General features: G+C 50.8%; 8 protein-coding genes across 8 annotated transcripts; 4 read left to right on the top strand and 4 right to left on the bottom strand.

Annotated features, from left to right (window-relative positions):
• Nucleotides 1-1,176: 1,176 nt before the first annotated feature.
• Nucleotides 1,177-2,684, bottom strand: KD926_004998 (uncharacterized protein; the record flags this gene model as incomplete). Its single annotated transcript, XM_053095405.1, has 5 exons — nucleotides 1,177-1,511; nucleotides 1,566-1,679; nucleotides 1,900-2,386; nucleotides 2,501-2,593; nucleotides 2,643-2,684. 5 exons carry the CDS (start codon nucleotides 2,682-2,684, stop codon nucleotides 1,177-1,179), a joined length of 1,071 nt encoding a protein of 356 aa, XP_052949931.1.
• Nucleotides 2,685-3,016: 332 nt separating this feature from the next.
• Nucleotides 3,017-3,848, bottom strand: KD926_004997 (putative RNA-directed DNA polymerase from transposon X-element; the record flags this gene model as incomplete). The annotated part of the gene is made up of 2 exons (XM_053095404.1): nucleotides 3,017-3,374; nucleotides 3,445-3,848. The coding sequence occupies 2 exons, from the start codon at nucleotides 3,846-3,848 to the stop codon at nucleotides 3,017-3,019; spliced, it is 762 nt and encodes a 253-aa protein (XP_052949930.1).
• Nucleotides 3,849-4,701: 853 nt separating this feature from the next.
• KD926_004996 (uncharacterized protein) lies at nucleotides 4,702-7,399 on the top strand (the record flags this gene model as incomplete). Its single annotated transcript, XM_053095402.1, has 3 exons — nucleotides 4,702-5,910; nucleotides 6,350-6,586; nucleotides 6,806-7,399. 3 exons carry the CDS (start codon nucleotides 4,702-4,704, stop codon nucleotides 7,397-7,399), a joined length of 2,040 nt encoding a protein of 679 aa, XP_052949929.1.
• A 1,486-nt stretch (nucleotides 7,400-8,885) lies between these two features.
• KD926_004995 (glutathione transferase) lies at nucleotides 8,886-9,969 on the top strand (the record flags this gene model as incomplete). The annotated part of the gene is made up of 4 exons (XM_053095401.1): nucleotides 8,886-8,928; nucleotides 9,041-9,063; nucleotides 9,127-9,509; nucleotides 9,576-9,969. The coding sequence occupies 4 exons, from the start codon at nucleotides 8,886-8,888 to the stop codon at nucleotides 9,967-9,969; spliced, it is 843 nt and encodes a 280-aa protein (XP_052949928.1).
• A 169-nt stretch (nucleotides 9,970-10,138) lies between these two features.
• On the bottom strand, nucleotides 10,139-11,427 carry KD926_004994 (cytochrome P450; the record flags this gene model as incomplete). Its single annotated transcript, XM_053095400.1, has 3 exons — nucleotides 10,139-10,512; nucleotides 10,573-10,979; nucleotides 11,375-11,427. 3 exons carry the CDS (start codon nucleotides 11,425-11,427, stop codon nucleotides 10,139-10,141), a joined length of 834 nt encoding a protein of 277 aa, XP_052949927.1.
• Nucleotides 11,428-11,848: 421 nt separating this feature from the next.
• Nucleotides 11,849-13,103, top strand: KD926_004993 (uncharacterized protein; the record flags this gene model as incomplete). The annotated part of the gene is made up of 3 exons (XM_053095399.1): nucleotides 11,849-12,015; nucleotides 12,253-12,322; nucleotides 12,561-13,103. The coding sequence occupies 3 exons, from the start codon at nucleotides 11,849-11,851 to the stop codon at nucleotides 13,101-13,103; spliced, it is 780 nt and encodes a 259-aa protein (XP_052949926.1).
• Nucleotides 13,104-15,274: 2,171 nt separating this feature from the next.
• Nucleotides 15,275-18,722, top strand: KD926_004992 (uncharacterized protein; the record flags this gene model as incomplete). The annotated part of the gene is made up of 11 exons (XM_053095398.1): nucleotides 15,275-15,350; nucleotides 15,401-15,505; nucleotides 15,562-15,597; nucleotides 15,668-15,750; nucleotides 15,807-15,983; nucleotides 16,046-16,115; nucleotides 16,167-16,420; nucleotides 16,478-16,706; nucleotides 16,758-16,925; nucleotides 16,973-18,327; nucleotides 18,411-18,722. The coding sequence occupies 11 exons, from the start codon at nucleotides 15,275-15,277 to the stop codon at nucleotides 18,720-18,722; spliced, it is 2,865 nt and encodes a 954-aa protein (XP_052949925.1).
• Nucleotides 18,723-19,581: 859 nt separating this feature from the next.
• KD926_004991 (uncharacterized protein) lies at nucleotides 19,582-19,974 on the bottom strand (the record flags this gene model as incomplete). Its single annotated transcript, XM_053095397.1, has 1 exon — nucleotides 19,582-19,974. One exon carries the CDS (start codon nucleotides 19,972-19,974, stop codon nucleotides 19,582-19,584), a length of 393 nt encoding a protein of 130 aa, XP_052949924.1.
• Nucleotides 19,975-21,095: the final 1,121 nt, after the last annotated feature.

The raw sequence follows: 21,095 nt of genomic DNA, 5'->3' as shown, positions 1-21,095 counted from the left end.
CCCGGCGAAGTGCCCTAGTCGTGCTATCTTCAGGTTGTGCAGCAGCCGGGTATGGGAGACGTTGTCGAAGGCCCCTGTTACGTCTAACAGGAGCATACTTACCTTCTGGCCTCGGCCCCAGCTATCAAAGATAGCATCCATCAGTAGTTGAATCAGGTGGTCGACAGAGATACCCTTGCGTCCCCCTAAGTGCCCTCGTGGCAGTAGGCTATATTCCTCCAATGCGTAGGCTATGCGGGTGGCAATTGCCGCCTCTAGAATCTTACCGAGTGTGTTCAAGAGGGCAATAGGCCCGTAAGATTTGGCGATCCGATAATCCCGTGGCGCGGCCTTACGGAGGACTACCGTTATAGATTGCTGAAAGTATCCGGGGTTATGCCCGAGCCGGATACAGGCATTAAAGATACCCGTAAGCGCTTTCACGAAGGAGGGAACCTCATCTAGCCAGTGTCAGACCTTATTAGGGATGCCGTCGGGCCCGGGAGCCTTATCAGGAGGTGCCTTTCGGATACAGCGTAGCACCTCGTGTTCAGCAAGATCCGGGAAGTCAAGTTACTGAGGTAGGGAGGTCATAGGGATATGGGAAAGATCTGTAGGAGATAGGTAAGGGAAGAAAACTTTCCGGAATACTTCAACTTTCTGTTCTGCAGTTTCTGCGAGACCGTTATCTGGTGTTTTCAGTGTTGGGACCAGTCCCCCGGAGACGTCCCGGTTCCTGGCCCATCTGGCCACGCGCCACATGCCTCGGGGGCCTGCCTCGGTGGCCTTTCTAACCCAGGTCCGGTGTCCCTGCCGTAGGGCCCTCGCCAGTACTTTTCCTTTGCGGTTTCTGACTTTCGCATAGCGGTCCCAGGCCAGTCCCGTAGTAAGATCGGTAGGGCCCATAGCTATGCAGGTCTCGGTATATGTACGCCTGAATTTACAAGTGATCTTAATCATCTCTTGGCATTCCGGTGTGAAAGACGGGTTCGCCCACTTGCTTGGCCGTGCCCACGGGATAGATATTACTATTCCTTAATTTACCGTTTCAATAAGGAACTCTATTGCGAGTTCAATGTGCTGCTTGTTCTTAAGTAGAAAGGCTTTACTGTATAGGTTCAGGTTTACAAAAGTCTGTAATTCTTTTACTTTATACGCCTTCCAGTTGCGGCACCGCTGCGCCTCCGGGGTCTTGGTTTAGATGTCGATAAGGGTCCGTATAGGTAGGTGATCGGAATCTGCGTAAATCTTTTCAGTGACCTCACAGGTAACGAGTCTAGGGGTCAGGTCCTGTGAGCCAAGGACTAGGTCGATCGTGGTCTTCGTTCCGGCTTCGTCTCTGATAGTGATGCCCGGCTCTAGCCAGAGATCCAGATACCTTCTATCGCTTAAATCAAGTAACTGGTTAGAAAGGGTATCTCGGGCAGCATTTTCGCCGCCCCAGGTCGGGTGGTGAAGGTTGAAGTCCCCCAGTAAGAGAACGTAATCGTTAATATTGTTAATAGTGAGGTCACTGACAAGGCCTAAGGTGCCTGTGCCAACCTCGGCTGGTCAATTATATATATTGAAGATGCGAAACCGCTTACCATCAGCATCGGTCAGATCAAGCTCTTGAATGTCCCTCGAATGGGGTGTATGTTTCCAGGTGTTAAAGTCGATTTGTCGCGAAATAAAGAGGCACACGCGTGCCCGCTCGTCCCCTATATCTGTCCGTGTCGGGTATAGAAGCTGGTATGTTGTTTTGGCTGGATAATGGGTTGAATCCTGAAAGGGGTTGTCTTACGGTTCTTGTATAAAGATGATATCAGCCTCCAGGACCGCAGGGTCCCGGAGGAACTGGGCCATCACCCTATCCTTTGATCGATTCACATTGTATTGAAGCACGTGTAGGGGCCTATTCATGGCGACAATCTCTAGTACGTTTCCTTGATACTGAGCGGGCAAGCGTGTTGTCCTCGGCCAAGACGATCGTAGTCAAATGCCCTGAGGGGGTAGGTGCAGGAATAAGAGATGCCTCCGGCGATTTTAGAAAGGCTGTCACTACATTATCGCTAGTAATATCGCTAGTCGATACTGATCGTTCTCGGTAGGTTGGCTGCTTGCTTCGGGTCCTCTTCGCTGGAGGGGTGTCCCCTGTAGCAGGCGAACTGGCAATGGGGGCGGCTTCTTGCGTTACTTGGTGTCTAGCGCTCCGCCTCGTTGCCCCCAAGGAAGTGACGATGCGGGGGCGCCTCTTACTCAGAGTGCGACCCCTGGGGGCAGGCGTCACTGGTGCAGGCGTTTCTGGTTCGCTGATCATGTTGATTTGCTGGGCAATCGACGGTTCTGTCTCAGACGGGGTAGGGTCCACATCCATCTCCTGGCTTAGGTCTATCAGGGTCTCTTCTTGCTGTACAGGGGCAAGCTCCTGCAAACTGTGTAACGGTATAGATCCTTCTTGAAATCTTACTGTAGAGCGATTCCGCTCCGCTGACCGGCTGGTTGACCGGGTCTATCTCTCCCTCTGTCCCCCAGATCCTACAGCCCGCCCCTCGCTGTTGGGCGAGCTAGAGGTCTCCGTGTCGCTACCCACGAAAGGATAATCCTGTAGATAGGGCGGGATACGGTACAGAGGCTGCCGATATTGAGCTGCAGTTTGCACCCGCTCCTGCTCCGTTACGTACCTCGTACAAACTCTCGATCAGGCGGCGTGCGCTTTGCCGCATCTAGCGCATTTGCGTCCCTGGCTACCGGTAACAGACCCCTGTACGCAAGACCGGGTCTCGTGGCCTTCGGCACAGAGGCCGCAGGTTGTTTTGTTCGAACAAACGATTCCTATATGTCTATATTGCTGACATTTGAAGTATCGCCGAATCCGCGCGTTCCTATCGTATAGAACAGTTATCCGGCTATCGCTAGCCCAAATAGTCCCTTTCATGATTGCCTCGTTTGCATGCCTCGGGTCAGAGAATTCGACGACGAGAGCGGAAGATTTCTGGTTCTTATAATTGGAGGGATAGGTAAACCAAGCCACGCACTTGATATCGGGTTTCTGGTTCTAAACTTCCCTGTTCTCGCTGAGTAGCTCGCTGGCTACTCGATCCTGTTCGCCCTGATCACTCAGGTCCTGGATTGATTTGATCGGGATGCCATGGACTACTACGCCCCATGTAGGGCGTCGCAGGGTGGCCCCGCCTGACATAAGATCCGCCCATTTATCGTAGATCCTGGCAGTCTCGGCCTCCGCGGCAGTACGTAGAGCCAGGCTAAGATCTCCCGAGCGCAGTTGCCTGGCGGAAACGAATCGGGCTCTCGCCAGAGAGAGCGTTAGAATCGTTACTGCAGCTTTCTTCTTTGCACTTTCTGCCTTTTCTTTTATCTCTGCCGATGACTTCTTTCGGTAGGTCTTCTGGGTACTAGTATCTCGCAGTTTAACGATTACTTCGCGGTCCTTGCTGAGCTCTGACAGGGTGGCCGGGGCAGTACTGGAGGAATCGTGAGTGGAAATCGTATGGGCTGGAGGAGGCGCATTCCTGACCAGAGGCCCAAAATTGATAGCTCTGGTTCCGAATGCTTGACTGGGTACTGTAGGTATGTTGTTGGACGTTCTGAAGGGTCTGCTTGATCGAGGCCAGCTCAGGGCCTAAATGAGCATTCCTGTCGAGAATATCAGTCGTTTGGCGTTGCATGAAACCGCAGTAGGTGACTACCTGCTCGAAGAAGTCGATAACAGGCTTTGGAAGCTGTTTTCCGGCCTGCTCGTTGTGTGAAATGAACGATTTCGCGTCGGCGTGAAGGTTCAGTACGCAGGTAAGAAAATTCTGATTTGGTGAGTTTGCCGCCTCGGGAACCCCTGAAAGGGCCGGCCACGGGGTTTTCGCCCCAACCATCTCGAAATCCCCTATAGAGATAGAATCATTCGACAGAGGCTGGAGTTATTGACAAACTGGTCAGTTCTGGAGGCCGTAGCCGTCGTGGTGGTTGAGTAATTTCAAAAATTTGATTCGCGTTGAAGTTGTTGTTTTTTCGTCCCACGGGACTCCCACCATGGGACTTGGGACTTCCCGTCATAGAAGGGAGTTGGGACTAAAAGGGCGACGGGACTCCCACGGGACTTACGGGACTTCCTACGGGACTGTAAACAGTGCAAACAGCTAAAGACTGGTGAGTAGCATAAATTGTGCATTTTTCCTGGTAATTTTAGGTATTATACATACAATATTACTCCTGATAGCTCTATACATTCTTAGAGATGATAAAAAGATAGAATATAATTATTTAAATGATTTACTTTGGGCGTTTCCTTGTCCTTTCAGACGTCCGCATTTGACTCGAGCCCTCGTTATTGATTGTTATAGGAGGCAGTTGGGGTTCCGTCTTATCATTATTATCTTCTTCTTCTCTTTCTGCATGAGAAACAAAACTCCTTCGTCTCTTACCTAGCACACGCTGGCTTGGTTAGGTTGGTGTATAGATCATAAAAAGATCAAAGTTATCCTGTTCCTCACTTTTATCTTTATTATCCTCTTCATTGTCACTGATCGGATCCGGGGTATACTGAGCTAGGTTCGCCTCTCTTTTTAAAGCTGTTCGCTGTCTCTCTTCGGCAGTAGGCTCTTCCTCTTCGTTAGATTCACCTGTAAGATCTGTAGTATCAATGTCTGTCGGTTGACTTGGTCATTGCCCTTACTAACTATCCCTACCGGCCCTACTAACAGCTCTACTAACCCCCGTTTGCTCCTGCTGGGCGACTTCAACCTCCACCACCCAGCGTGGGGGGGAGAACGCTCTGAGAGAGATCCATCGTCTGACCAGTTGCTAGAACTGACGGATACGAGGTGCCTGGACCTCTGGCTAGAGCCAGGCACTACCACGTGGGAGCGCAACGGAAGCAAGACCACTATCGATCTGGTCCTCGGCTCGCAGGACCTGACCCCCAGGCTCGTTTCCTGCGAGGTCAACGAGCGAGTCCACGCAGACTCGGACTACTATCCCATACGAACTCTTCTGGATATCAGCACTAAAACCCCTGAGGCACAGCTCCGAAGGAACTGGAAAGCCTGTAGTGTCAAGGACCTGCAGAGTTTCGTGGACCTTAACCTACAGACCAAGGCCTTTCCCTTACAAACGAAAAAGCATATTGAGCTCGCTATGGAATACCTTATCGAGACAGTCAATCAAGGAATTGCTGCCTCTACCCCGTGGGCGAAGCCCAGCAAGTGGGCGAACCCTTCATTCAATGCAGAATGCCGCGAAATGGTCAAGATCACCCGGAAATTCCGGCGTGAGTACACGGAATCAGTTATTGCGAACGGCTCTGTCGACCCTACTACAGGCCTCCGGTGGGAGCACTATACCAAAGTCAGGAACCGCAAAGGAAAGGTGTTGGCTAAGGCACTGCGCCAGGGTCACCGTTCTTGGGTCCGCAAGGCTACCGAATCAGGCCCTCGAGGCATGTGGAGGGCAGCTAAGTGGGCGAGAAGCAAGGAGGCTCGCGGAGGCCTCATACCTACGCTGATAACGGATGGCGGGCTCGCAGAGACCGCAGAACAGAAAGTAGAGGTATTTCGCAAAGCCTTCTTTCCCGAACCACCCCCGGCCGACCTCTCTGACATCCTAACGGCCCGGATACCCCCCCAGATCGATTTCCCGGACCTTACCGAGCACGAGGTGCTCTATTGCACCAGACGGGCGCCTCCCGATAAAGCACCAGGACCGGATGGTATCCCTAACAAGGTCTGGCACTGGCTGGGTGAGGTCTCCTACTTCCTCGCTGTACTAACGCAGATATTTAACGCGTGTCTACGTCTTGGGCATAACCCGGAATACTTTCAGCAATCGACTACTGTAGTACTGCATAAAGTAACTTCCCGGGACTATCGTCTCGCCAAATCCTACCGACCTATAGCGTTCCTCAATACTATCGGTAAGATCCTGGAGGCCGTAGCTACAGTACGGATCGCCTGGGCCCTGGAAGAGCGTAATCTCCTACCCAGAAGCTATCTACGGGGGCCGCAGGGTCATCTCAGTCGACTACCTAATCCAGTTGTTCCTTGACCAGATCTTTGAGAGCTAGGGCAAGGGCCGGAAGGTCAGTATGTTGCTCCTAGACGTAGTTGGTGCTCTCGACAACGTCTCGCATATACGGCTCTTCCACAATCTATGTATGATTGGGCTCGGCTTCTTCGCCGGCTGGTTCAAATCCTTCCTATCGAACCGTTCTATAAGGCTGCGGCTCCCCGGATATCTTAGCAACCTTATTTCAACCCTACCGAGATCCCCCAGGGATCCCCTATATCGCCGATCCTATTCCTCCTATTTAATACACCCCTCATTCGCGCCCTGTCGATCGACGGTATTGAGGCCCTTCGGATTCAGCTACCCCTCCTAGAGGGAGGCAATACCTCACGACCAGCTGCACATCAAGGACCACGCAACCGGCTTTATCATCAAGCCGGTGGAGCACGCCAAATCATTAGGAATCTGGCTCGATAGGACCCTTTCGTTCGACACTCACAGGGTTAAGGCCCTTGCTAAGGCGAACGGGACTTTGGAAGCCCTCCGCAGCATCTCAGGCTCGACCTTGGGGACCTCCCTGCTGAGCATGCGCCGCATCTACCTGGCCGTGGTAGTCCCCCAGCTGCTCTACGGGGAGGCTGCCTAGTATAGCCCTACGAGCCGGAGAGCCAACTACAAGAAGCTCGAGAAGATAGTCAACCAGTTACAGAGGATTCAAACTCGCGCAGCTGTTCTTATCAGTGACGCGTTTCGTAACACGGCCTCGGCCGCGCTAAGGATAGAGCTTTACCTCACCCCTATGCGAATACTGATGCAACAAAACATTCAGGAGACGGCCATTCGGATCCAAACCGGGCCGGATATGGCCTGCCCCCGGGGGCTGCGCTGGGAAAGGTTGAAGGAGGCATTCAAGGGCTCCGGATACTCTCTGATAGAGGCACTGAAGTGGAAGAAAACAGGTCCGCTATATGCATACGGCGACAGGCAAGAGGAGTGGGAGACCAGACGGGCTCATGTATTGGCCCCGTGGGAGTTGCCCCTAAGGTGTATCATTGAGGGGGCAGAGGCAGTTCAGACCCACGATAGAGTCTGCCGCGAGAACAGGCAGATCTGGTATACAGACAGAAGCGGCTATCAGGGGATGATCGGAACTGCCGCGCTCTCTATTAGAGCAGAAAAGACCGCCAGGAAGCATCTAGGAACGGAACTGAACTCTACGGTCTACGTGGGGGAGTCGGAAGGGGCCCGAATGGCTCTGGATCGGGCGAAGCTAACCCCGATCACAGTCTTCTCAGATAGCCAGGCAGCCATTCAAGCTGTGCGCAACCCTGGCCGGCCATCGGGCCAGTACGCACTGCGGGCTATCTACGGGAGGATAAGAGCCCTGCGGAACGAGAGCCTAAAGGATGCTGAACTGCGTTAGATCTCCGCTCACATCGGGGTAGAAGGAAACGAAAAGGCGGACAAGGCAGCCAAGGGAGCTGCGATAGGAGGAGTTGAACTAAGAGGATCGACCGATTATACGGCTCGCAGCTGCAGCTAAAAGAGATGTCCGCCAACGCTTGCGTACGGAATGGACAAAGCAGTGGGAAGGCAGAAAGTAGGCAGGCCGACGAGGCAGCTGCTATCTAAACCAGACAAGAAGAATTTACGGCTCTACGAACATCTCAGTAAGCCGCACACCTCGATTATTATTCAGATGCGCATTATAAGGATAGAATTAAGGCACTTCCTCTACAAGGTCAAACACGTCGACTCCGACCGGTGCGCCTGTGGCCTAGGGACCCAGACCCCTAGGCACGTCCTTCTGGAATGCTCGCTGCACACGGCCGACCGGAGGATAATGATGGATTACCTCAATCAGATAGAGGGACTGCGTGGGCGTATACAGGATTGCGACGCAGTTATAATATACCCGCAGGCGATTCGCTACGTTACCGAATTTATTCAACAAACAGGCCTCCTTCAATGATTCCGATTCGCTCGACAGGACGAGGAGGACGACGAGGAGGCTCCAGGACCTACAAACCTGCTAGAAGGACTCGAACTAGGCGAGGAAGACAATGGTTATATGGAACTTTAGGGGGCGGCCTGGGTCAGGCCACTACCAGTGGCGCATACCACTCACGAACCACTAATATAGAACGAGGCGGAAGGAGAGACAGCGTCAGGAGATGTAGTGGGCTGCGGCAGGCGAGTGGCAGCCGGTTCAGTTGCGTTGCTTTATGATTTATCTACTGCGTTTGTGGGTTTATATGGCGCAAGGCCTCGAGATTCTGCTTTATTCGGCGAAGCGCCTGCATAGCCTGTCGTTTCAATAGATAGGCTTCATCAGATTAATAGAATTTTGTTTGGTTGATTGATTGATTGATTGCTGGACCTGTGCCGGACGATATCTGGCCTCGCTTCTGGCCAAGTTCCTCGTGGTAAAACTGTTGGACGAGTATGAGTTCCAATTGGTCCCGGGGGTTAGCCGGCCACCCAACTCGGTCTTTCACGAGTTCCTTTTCGTTCACCCGGAGGCCAAAATTATGATCAAACGTCGAGCGAGCAATTTGGGAATCCGATGTCACTAAAACCGGGGGAGGAGCAAGTGGGGGGGCTGGTGTTGTTGGTGGACCCATAGAGACAAAGGATCGATAAAGACTGGAATGGTGGATGGTGTGGAGTCCGGTGGTGCACCGTAAGCACTAATGAGTAGATTTCCTCCTAGCGGATTTGAATCCTTGACGCCCAATTTCCGGAGATGTGACTTTGCCCAGTACCCCTGGCGTATCTTACCAAGTATGCCCCTCCATCATTTGGTTCTATTTAAAAGCCCTTTGCATTTCCGGGCTTCCTCCTCTCCTCATCGAAACTAAAACTTCACCCGCAGACCTCCCTGCCCATTGCAAGCGCCGCCCCCAATCATGACCAAGCCAATCACGAAGCCAATTACGGTCTGGTTGACACGTACGTTTATTCCTGCAACTTGTTTCGCCTCGGACTAGAGTCCCCGGTGGCCCTCTCCCCCCTCCAAGTGCCACAGAACAAGCTTATGTATAGCTACGGCGACTATGTCCAGCCCCCGGCCCGAACTCATGGAAGGTACGTGGAGGATGAATTGGTTTGCTACGACGTGCTGAAGCGTGATCGCTAATGCTGATGCAGGTTGTTATGGTCCTGAAAGAACTGGGCGTGCCCTATGAGCTTCACTCGTTTAGGTTCGAAGACGTGAAGAAGCCGCCGTTCACCGATCTTAACCCCAATGGGCGAGTTCCAGGTTCGTTATCGCTGCCCTTCGGAGAACCCAATAGCCAAGGACTAACTGGGAACCCGGGCGTTACCTTCCTTTTTTTTCTTGCAACAGCCATTGTCGATCCCAATACCGGCTTGACCCTTTGGGAGTCCGGTGCCATCCTGCAGTACCTTGAGGAGGTCTACGATACCGAGCACAAGCTTACCTACACCTCGCTGAAGGAGAAACATCTGTTGAACCAGTGGCTTCACTTTCAGATGAGTGGACAAGGCCCTTACTTTGGACAATGCGGATGGTAAGACAGCCTCATCTCTCCCAGAACAGAAAGGAAGACTCAGTTTTCAAATCTCCCGCACGATAGGTTCAACGTGCTCCACCCCGAGAAGCTGCCCTCCGCCATTGAGCGGTATGTCAACGAGGTGCACCGCATTCTGCGGGTTCTGAACACCGCATTAGAAGGCCGGACATGGTTGGTCGGCGATAAATGCACGTTTGCCGACCTGGCCTTCTTGCCGTGGAATACCCGAGTCAACAACACGCTCCTGACCCCGGAGGACGAGGACCCCCTGGCGCCGTATCCCAATGTGCAGGCGTGGCAGAAGCACATGGAGTCCCGCGAGTCATGGCAGGAGGCTATGCAAGAAAGAGAAAAGCTCATGGGTGAGCAAGGGTTAACGGTCATCGGAATGCCCAAGGGGGTGAATAATATCAAGGATTTTGAGGAGCATATCGCGAGAGAGTCTAAGGGGCAGTGAGCAGGACGAATGAAGTAGCTGCGATTACAAAGACGGTCCTATTGATCTGGAACTCATTTCTCAGTTATTTAATTTTATTTTATTTATTTATTTATTTATTTATTTTTTTTTTAGATCAATTGCCTGTTATTTTTGTGTTTTGGAGAGGGCCTCTACACTGTGGGCTATGCTACTCGTCAACCAGCTCCATAAGAAGGTCTGAATGGGCCGTCAGGTCGGATAGCACATTGACCATGCGCAGGAGTGTCGTGTGGACGGCAGCCGGAGCCAGCAGGACCTCGATATGGGCGAGGGTATCGGGGTTTCGGTCCCCTCCCTTGGCCGCTTCGACGAGCCAGCACAGAACGTTGAAGTGACTCTCGGACTTCTCCGGCGTCCATCCTCCAGCATCGTTTTTCAGGATTAGCTCTTCAATCTTTGGACCGAGCAGTTCTTCGGCTCGCCTCAAATGTCGGGTTTCTGCCCAGAAGGTGGGCAGGCATCGACTTAGAACCGGATGCGTCCAGTCGGGAAACATGCGAAGAATAACAATCGTCCTGAATACTGCGGATTCACTCTGTCAATAACTGCCTTCACTTTTTTCATCTGCTTGGCATTGCTCACAGCTTTCGGTATAGTTCACCGAGATATCCAGCCATCTTGGGTCGCGACAAAACACCAGGCCTACAATAACGCGCGCAGCTAGTCGGGCTGCAACCTGTCCCAGGACCTTGAATGGCACCATCTCCGTCCACTCTGAACACACGGGGAAGGACTCCCCTATGGCGAGCGTCAACTCGTTTTGTAATGCCGGAGTAAGCAGGGGTAGACGGGGCGTCAGCTTCCTCTGGATAATAGTATGATGCATTCGGCTCTCAAGGATAATATTGAGGCCCGTATACGGATCGAGAAGGTCTTTCTCCAGTGCTCCATGGTTGCTAGCCACAGAGTAGGGTAATGACGAGTGTTCATCGATCAGGTTCGCCGGCAGAATGACCACGTTGCCGTCTCCTCGCACCAGCTGGAAGGTTCTGTATTTAAACTGTATCACAGAATGGAGGCAATGGTGTCAGTAACCAACGAACTATCCGGCTCGCTTGAATGCTGTACTTATTCTGTGATGGACACTTGCCTTCTGATAGCCTGCTTCAAGGATCTCTGTTGCTCTCGTTGCAAATAGAATATTTAGGAAGACCCTTGGAGTCCACCACGAGGGACTACTGATCAGAGGGTGGTTCCCCCCTTTGTGCAAAATTATTCTAGTCATTATAAGGTCCCATACCCAATAGATGAGAAACGCCGCAACACATCCCCAGCAAATTACGGTCAAGCCAGCCGAGTCTGTCATCGTGGAAGACATGCGTACACAGCACTCCGTGAAAGGAGCGATGAGGATGCGGCGAGAGCAGGAGACTGGGCAGCTCACGGTTCCCAATGCTCCCCAATACTGTTGATTAGAAATCGTGGGTAGAAGCCCATTGGGGGCCACTACAAGAGGTCCAGAAAATTGCAGCCGTATTGACACCTGGTGAATGTGAGTGACACGGGGGGTACGGCTGCATACGCTCCCATTGAGCACAGTCAAGATACGGTCTGTATATCCAATGGCCAGCTGGGCACATACATTAGTGACAACACTAGGAAGACAGGGTATATGGCACTAAAATCTGACGGCATTGTAGCGATCGCCCTAGCAATGATTCGCCAACACGATCCCTGCACACCGATACATCCCAACAGCCACCTGTGTAGAACGCACCAGACTGCGAGGCTCTGCCCCTATAGCCGTGCTCTCAGGGGCTGTGTAAGTCTCGAGTCTGGCAATTACGACCTGCCATATAAGTATTCAGGAGTTGACAGACTTGCGGTACCTTGCACCTCTATTATCATACGATTCAAGATGGAACTCCAAGAAAAAGACAACCAGACCATTGACCAGGCGGTAGAGGTCAGCGAGGACGAGGGAGGGATTGCTCCGGGGAATGAAATTACCGATCTCAGGCTGCTTCTGATTCATATCGGACTCTGTCTCTGCACCTTTCTTGTCGGCCTGATACGATATCCGATGTCCCCTTCTTTGTTTCCTTACCCCTATGGGCTACCTGTGGGCTAAAATCTCCTTTGTGCTGTCCTAGGATTTCAATCTAATTGCCACAGCCGTCCCCGTAATCACAACCCAGTTCGACTCGATCGGCGATGTATGGTGGTACGGCGACGCGTTCTACATTTCGTTATAAGATTCAACCCTCAACCCCCTGTTTGCCAGGGAAGGGGCCTTCCGACGGCACTAACATGGACTTCCAGATGTGCTAGTCAGTCCCTGGCTGGAAAGACATTCACCCTCTTCCCCAAGAAGTGGACCTATCTATCTGCTGTACGTTGCCCTCTTCGAGTTGGGCAGCTTGGTTTGTGCATTGGCACCTTCATCCCTGGTCCTCATTGTGGGCCGTGCCATTGCTGGGTTTGGAGCATCGGGGATTTTTGCTGGCGGGCTTATCATTCTTACCACGGTGATCCCCCTGCAGAAGCGAGCCCTTTGGACCGGCACGATAAACTCAACCTTTGTCGTCGCCAGCATTATCGGCCCGGTGATTGGCGGCGCTCTAACGTAGCACGTTACATGGCGCTGGTGTTTCTACATCCACCTGCCAATCGGAGCCTTCTCCGTGACCGCATTCGTGCTGTTCTTCCGTATCAAACCCGCACGGACGGAGGAGGGTGCAACCTTGCAGAAGCTCAAGGCTCTGGATGGCGTGGGATTCAGCTTCTTCGCAGGCGCGGTTGCGATGCTCCTCTTGGCTCTACAGCTTGGGGGCACCAGTGAGCTTTACGCCTGGGACTCCTCGCGGATTATCGGCATGTTTGTTGGCTCCGGCGCCACCTTTATTGCATTTGTGTCCTGGCAGTTGTACCTCCAGAATGCGGCCCTGATCCCACCGCAGCTGTTTCGTCACCGAAACACTTCCCTTATCTTTTCCTCGGCAGTGTTCTCCAATGGGCCCTTCCAGTGTATCGTGTACTGGCTCCCAGTGTGGTTCCAGGCAGTGCTCGAGGTATCCCCGACTGCCAGTGGAGTCAGGTATCTGCCCACCGTGATTGCCGACGTTGTCACGTCTATTGTTGGCTCAGTACTCGTCACATACTGGGGCCAATAGAATGCCTTTTTGGTCTTTGGGGCCGCCATGGTCTCCCTCGGCGGTGGCCTTCTCTCGACCATTCACAGCTTGATACGCAGCTTAAGGAGCAGGTTGATGAGCCTACACCTGTGTCTCGCCAACGCGCTCCACCACGCTGCAGTGGCTGTGGGACAGTTGGATATACAATACGAAGCTGCCCTAGTTAATAGCCTAATTTAATTCTACTTTTGTTGTTGAAAAACTTCAAAATTTTCGTGATTGCACTAAAAGGTGCCGGCTCAGTGGTAATGCCGACTTGGTGGTTGATTACGTTATCGTCAATGTTTGCCGATAACTATAGTATCGTCAAAGGCAAGGTCTGCCGATAATTATCGTCAAATAGTATCGTCAACCTTAATCATAGACTATATAGTATTCGTCAACGATATAGTATCGTCAAAATCGGCAAACCGGCAAACCGTGAACAGCCCTGCCTGCGGGTAACATCTTGGACCCAAATACCCGCCAAGAATGGGTTTGGGTACTTGGGTATTGGGTAACCCGCGGGTCCTGGCGGGGTCTAAACCTGAGGTTTACCCGCGGGTAACCTGATGAGGTTCGGTCCTCAAATGGAACCGCCCTTAGGTTCCAAATCCTGGAACCTGACCAGCCCAAATGGAGGTTCAGGTTAGGTTCGTGAGGTTCGACCGCGGTTCCCAGGCAGGTCTACTAGCGATTCATGATTTGTAAACTATTATCGACATTTAAATGGAAGCTATAATGACGAGATAGATATAGTTATTACTACAATTAAACAGCACAGGATCTCGCCGATTTGTTCCACACCGCGTCTTGGATAATATACCCGAAAAACAAAAATTGGAATTTAATATACCGCTCGTACACAGCTCATGGGGCTAGTTGGGTCGACGATGAGGAGAACAAAAATACTACCTTCTCGGCCAACATGCCCTCTTCGTAGGGTGGAAAAGACTTATTTTGCTGCCTTAGAAAACAAACATTCCTGACAGACATCACCCTACAGTACTGGCGCTTTCATGTTGCCCGGCCTAAAGAAGGATCTTCACTTGCCTGCGCGTAATTAAATGAGGGATATCTACGCGTAAAGGGGCAGTGTGCATAAGGATATCAATGCAGTTACAACCTTTCTATTTTCCTGCTAATTGCATCTTATTGAGCCGCGATTGCGTTGCTCTTTATGTCTACAGGTATACTGATATTGTGGTCTGTATGTCTGGGGCATGGTTTGTTTGAGCATAATTTTCGGAAGGAGCTATGAAGCAGGAACTATTCCTAGAAGCTGTATAATATAAAACGTTCACTCTCAGAAAACACAAGATGCTAGATAAGAACACGCAAGGGATATAGTTGTGCTATCCTAGAGTGGAATATGGACAGAACCAACGATGTCACATCGGAAATGCATTCTATGATCAAAGCGACTGATTGGGCCAAATGAGTCGTATCGAGGTAGACGTCACACAAAACGATGCAGGCAAGGAGACACAGGGTCAACTAGAAATTTGAATAAACGGCTTCTGAATTCGAAAAGAAGTGGTATCTCCTGTATATGATGTAAAATCCCCATGTACCGCAATAAATTGATTGACAAGAGAGAATGATACTGATATGAAGGGTTGCATTTCTTGAAAAAGGCTGGCAGAGCCGCCGCGTGTGCGATCGTAAGTCTAAATTCCATGCTCTTTCTAATTTTAGACTAGAAAGAGTGACCAGGATAATGTGACGGTCTACAAAGGAGCTTAGTAAAAGACAAGTTTGTTTATGACTCATAGTCAAGGAATTTTCCATGGAGAGGAAAGGCTATCTAGGAGCGAGGATCTAGGGTCTCAGGCAAGAATGTATCCAGGAAGGTTCCTCCATACCGGGAAACTCCTTGGCTCAGGAAGTGACAATCCGGGAAGTTGCCTGGCTCAGCAGGTAACAGATAACAAGTAAGGGGCAAATCTCGTCATCTCGTACCTACTGTTTGGTTGATGCGTTCCTTACTACATAGAATACAGGCAAGGGATTATGTTGCTTTAAGACATGGTGTACTCACCATGGAAAAAGATCATAGAATTTTGTGCTTTAATAGCTATATAATTCGTGTCACTTCTGCTAATAGAAACAGGACATTAAAGGTTCAGAACTGATTTCCTGACCTGCAACATAACCGCAATAACATAACTATGTCCACTCTCGCTCGACATGCCCCGATCATCCCACATATGCAACGTGCACGGGTTTTCAAGTCTCAAAGAGACCGTGAGAAGAATACACACTGGTTGCTTCACGCTCATTCTGACATTCGGCAGCAATTGAACATACCACCATTAAAACTCCAACGGTGGACTTGGATGAGATCTTGGTGAAAATCATGTACTCAGGAGTGTGTCATACAGACCTCCACGCGTGGAAAGGTCTCAAAATCTAAAGCTCGCGAGCGTTTTTGTGCCTAATGGCTGACACATTCTAGGGGACTGGCCCGCAAAAGTGAAAGAGAATCTCGTTGGTAAGGAAAGCATACTGGAAAGCTCAATGACCCCTTCTCTTGCTTGCACTACGGCTAATTTGAATAAAAGGAGGTCATGAAGGCACCGGTGTTGTTGTTGCTACTGGAAGCCACGTAAAGGATATCGCGATTGGGGATAGAGTTGGTGTGCAGGTAGACTTGCTCTCTGACACTTACTGACGCTTTTAGAGCTAATATCCCGACGATAGTGGATTAACAGATCCTGCGGCACTTGCGAGTTCTGTGTGACCGGCAAACAACCTCTCTGTGCAGGATCCCAGTTGTCAGGATATACTGTGGATGGAACATTTCAGCAATACTGCGTGTGCAAAGGGGAAAACGCAGTACGCATACCAGAGGCTATTCCTCTCGATCAAGCAGCTCCGGTAAGCTCTGAAACCATCCATGCCCTGGGTCTGATGGCTTACGAATGTTTACATCTCGGCAGATTCTCTGCGCCGGCGTAACTGTTTACAAAGCGATTAAAGATGCAAATGCGAAGCCGGGCCAAACTATAGGTATGTAGCGCAGTTCTGACATGCATGAAGGTACTAGCTGACGGGATCTAGCAATATTTGGCGCTGGTGGAGGACTCGGGTCCGTGGCATGTCAGTATGCAAAGGCCCATGGCTGCCGAGTCCTTGCCTTGTCAACCGGTGCTTCCAAGCGAAAAATGTGTATTGAGGAACTAGGCGTTGACTACTTTGTGGATTACAAATGCTCTCCGGGCGTTATTGACGAAGTGAGGACTCTCACTGATGGAGGACCACACGCAACTGTGGTTGTCAGCGCAGTGAAGGAACCATTGAACATGGCGATAAAGGTAACGGTGCCTATCCAAGCCCTCATTAACGGAAGTCTTATTGAAACATGGACATAGTACGTGCGACCTGGGGGGACGGTAGTTGCCGTCGGCCTCCCTGCAGGCGCAATTTCCATGGACATATTCACTATGGTAACTAGAAGTGTCACACTCAAAGGGTCCTACGTTGGCAACAGATATGACACAGAAGAAGCATTCGAGGTCTTTTCTCAAGATGGGTTTGTGATACCTCACAGATTAGTGGATTTTGAAGAGCTGCCAGAAGTATATAAGCAGATGGAAAAAGGTATAATATGAGCGGGCCTAGTTTGGTTTATTTACTCTGACCTGTTTGAAGGAGAAATGCAAGGACGTACAGTGCTACGGATCGGGGAGTCCCAGCGGATAGCCTCGAGCCTTTTTGAACTTTCTCAGCCAAAATTCTGCCCAAACAACTATAATCTTGGAACGCTGCTGGCATATCGAATGGAACAATTGGGGGTTACGGACTATTTCGCAGTGCCGGGTGAGGACAATCTCTGATCACGCCATCAAGCTCTAACAGTCGTCCAGGGGACTTCAACTTAACCCTACTGGATCAGATCTTGAAAAACAAGGCTCTTCGGATGGTCGGATGTTGCAATGAGCTCAATGCTGGATATGCTGCCGATGGATATGCACGATCCTCAACCGGCAGAGTGGCTGTTGTCTTTGTGACGTTCATGGTTGGAGGCCTGTCCGTGATTAATGCTATTGCAGGTGCCTATTCGGAAGGTCTCCGAGTCATAGTAATATCTGGCTGCCCTCCTCAGAATACATTCGGTCAGGACAAATTGATTCATCATACGCTAGGAACCAAGGACAGAGATCAAGCCCTACGAATGTTCGCCGAGGTGACCACATTTTCAACCCGCATTACCACAAAAACAGATCCCGGGCAGAGCCTTGACTATGCGATCTCACGTTGTCTATACGACTCGCTTCCTGTCTATATTGAAATTCCGTCTGATCTTGCGCAGATACAGGTAGCTTACAAGACTCCTCCGCCGTATCGAATCGTTGAGCCTTGTCAAGTAAAATCATCTTGTCTTACAGCAGCAATTCGTTCTATCACACATACCTGGAATTCAGCTATGAGGCCAATCATTCTCGTGGGCGCCCGTGCCCGTCACTTCGCTTCTTCTGATCTCTTGGTGGCTTTTATCGATAAGGTTGGATGCCCAGTCTTCGTTCAACCGGATGGCAAGTCTATTGTGCCTGAATCACATCCGCAGTTTCAAGGAACATTCTGGTCATCTGCCAGTGAGCCAACGTGCGAGGATGCTGTTTTGAACTCCGATCTCTGGGTTACGATAGGATGCCGTTGGACTGACTATCATACGCTTGGTAATTACCTTGACATTGGTCTTGAGTCTCACCGTATCTTAGACCTTCAAAAGGATAGCATCGCATCACCGGAAGGAACGTTGATTGAGGGGGTTCCCATGCGGCATATATTACGCACTCTCGCTGATTCAGATATTGCTCAAAAAAGCACCCCCTTTGCTCCTTTGGAGACCAATCATACTAATGCGCAAAGGGAAGTGCCTGATACACACGCGCTTTCGGTATCTACCATTCTCCAGGGTATCCAGAATATCCTCGGTCCCGATGATACACTCATTGCCGAGACTGGGGATAGTTGGTTCAATGCACAATCGATAAAACTCCCGACGGGGGCCACGTTTCAGATGCAGATGATGTACGGCTCGATTGGTTGGAGTCTACCTGCAACATTGGGTCATCAATTAGGCAAGCCCGGTGGACGAGTTATAACTCTGATTGGGGATGGTAGCTTCCAGATGACGGCGCAAGAGTTAAGTACCATGATCCGTGTTCGGGGGAACTCAATTATCGTCATATTCAACAATTTGGGCTACGCTATTGAGGTAAGACTGGACGATTTCTTCCCTTTCATATCTTTGCCCTTCAACCAGAACTACAATAATTGACGGATGTGCCTTCGTGATAGACTGCTATACACGATGGCCCCTACAACTACTATAGCAACTGGAATTATGCCTCACTGGCAAAGAGCCTCTGCAACACGTTTCATGCCTCCTACCTCAATAATCCGCACGCTCATGGAAGCTTTGAATCGAGTATGAAACCATCTCTGCTCTCGATGCAAATCAAAACACAAGCGGAGCTACTGATAGCAGTAGATCGAATTCAGAGGGAGCCATACAAGCTTGCTGTTCTAGACTGCTGCATCAGCCCGGACGATATCAGTCCTGCGCTTCGCCGTTTTGGCTCTGCCGTGGGTAGCGCCAGCGGTAAGTAGAGGGTAGGGCTTCGACGACTGTGGGTCATTTGGAGGGGAGATGGTATTTGTCGACCGAAGGGCCTAGAAGAGGAATGCGATTGTTATGAAATTGTTACTGATTTATCTCAAATTAAATATGTCGTCAGTATCTCTTTTTGCTATTACAAGAATGATTCAATTTATTTTGGAGCTTCGAGACTAGAATGGATTACTGTAGGAGCTGCGTAGGGTAAGGCAAAACTAATGCCATGGCAGATTACGAGTTTTGATATAACAATTTGCAATTGGATTATTTGGATATTGAGATTACGGGATGAAAAAATGAAGTCTGCTAACCTTTTGCTCCCTGCCGTGAGTTGGACCTTCCTATCAATCAATCAATCAATCAATCGATCATCAATCAAAATTCTATTAACCTGATGAAGCCTATCTATTGAAACGACAGGCTATGCAGGCGCTTCGCCGAATGAAGCAGAATCTCGAGCCCTTACGCCATATAAACCCACAAACGCAGTAGATAAATCATAAAGCAACGCAACTGAACCGGCTGCCACTCGCCTGCAGCCCATTACGTCTCCTGACGCTGTCTCTCCTTCCGCCTCGTTCTATATAAGTGATTCGTGAGTGGTATGCGTCACTGGTAGCGGCCTGACCCAGGCCGCCCCCTACAGTTCCATGTAACCATTAGAGACTATATTAACCAAGACCTAGCAGCGACAAAAAACATTGTCGGATAACCTTCTAGATTCCATAATGCCACGTAAGAGATACAGCGATGATACAATCTCTTGGATACTATTGGCAACCGGCTCCCAATCACGAGTACCCTCTGATAGGAAATCTCTCAACTTCAGTGCAGCGCTATCGTCGGGTTATCCTACTCGGAAAGATAGCGGATTTTCGGTGTTGCATACTCTAGAAGCCTCTTGTGTCGGGCTGGGCTGGGTGATCGCTGACGCGATTGAGACTGACTAGTAGCCGATGCGGACGGGGATAGAGTGAGGTCATCACGCAGAGGAAAGATGGATGCAGAAGTTACAGCGTTGATCTCCGAGCCCTTTGCGCCGCGTCGTTGTCTTTTGGGGGCCTCCATCGCCGGTAATTGCGATTCATGTTTTCTTTTGACAGTAGGCTTAACATAGGGAACCGACGTGGATGGCGGGGTAAGCGTCTCCATGTGCTTAGGCCTGTCATCATCCCGACTATCGCTCTGAGAAGCGCGGACGGACTCAGCGTGGACCAGCCATTGCTGCACGCGGTCAAACGACATGGTCAGTCCGCCCGAAACGGGTAAAATTCATCTTAGGACATATGCTAGATAGAAGTCGGGGTAGTGATCATGAAAGTGGTTCGAGACCGGTCCCTTGGGATGAATCCAGGACGAGATGCTTCGGGTTGTTGACGCGCCGCCAGCCATGCATCATTCTGCCCTGACAATATGCACGACAGCGGCACCTGCTCGTCAGATTAACGTCAAGAGTTCTCTCGAACACTCATACCCAGTTCTCATTCTAGGCACCGTGCCCGGGATCAGGGGCGACCGCCCACTGCCAGCCACACCCAACCCGACCGCTACCCGCACACGCCACGACGCGTCACTGCGATGGCAACACACAACCCCTAACCAGGAGGGCCTCTACAAGCCGTTTTACTAGAGACAACCGCCGCAGCCTCTATCAGGGTTACTGAGCGCCAGAGGTTATTCAGCCCGATAGCGGCCTTTCTGGACAAACACCGGAGCCAGCCAGGCCTTGTGCCCTGCCAGCGAGGTACGCTCGATGCGCTCAGCAACGACCTGGCTGATATAGCCCAACGACACTTTAACGCCTATATTACCGGTGTTCCCTTGACTTTGACTGCAACTCCCTCTGCCCCTGCCCCTGCTTCTTTCCCCCCTTCTCTCCCGCCATCGCCCCCCTCCCCCCTCCTCCTCCGGTCTTGCTCAGTCGACGTACGCAACAGCCATTCAAACAACCAATGCCAAAGGCCCTGCCACACCTAAGTCTAGTGCCAAGCTAAAGACCATAATCCCTGCCCTAAACCAGTAACCCGATTCCCGCCTCTTTGTACGCCTCCTGCCGAATCACATTGCCAAAAATATGGATGTATACGTTATTTACACTAGCTTTCGCTCCCATCTAGGTACCAATAACAAGGTACTCAAGGGTGTCCAGTCTATTAAGACAGGATTTGCCCTCCTGCCTCTATCCTCTGAAACTCTTGCAGCCCTAGAGGCACAGAAAGAGACTATTTCTACCTTCTTTGATACATGCCGGATCGAGTGCAGCTCCCGCTGGATCTCTTACCAGGTAACAAATATACCAAGAAAGGTCGGCCAGCTTAATGCAAGTCAATACTCTATGGTCCCTGTTAACCCGGAGATACTATCAG

This window comes from Aspergillus affinis (assembly GCF_023601865.1).
Source record: "Aspergillus affinis strain CMG 70 chromosome Unknown NODE_241_length_21095_cov_89_991721, whole genome shotgun sequence".
Lineage (NCBI taxonomy): Eukaryota > Fungi > Ascomycota > Eurotiomycetes > Eurotiales > Aspergillaceae > Aspergillus > Aspergillus affinis.
This window is presented reverse-complemented; position numbering and strand designations above follow the sequence as displayed.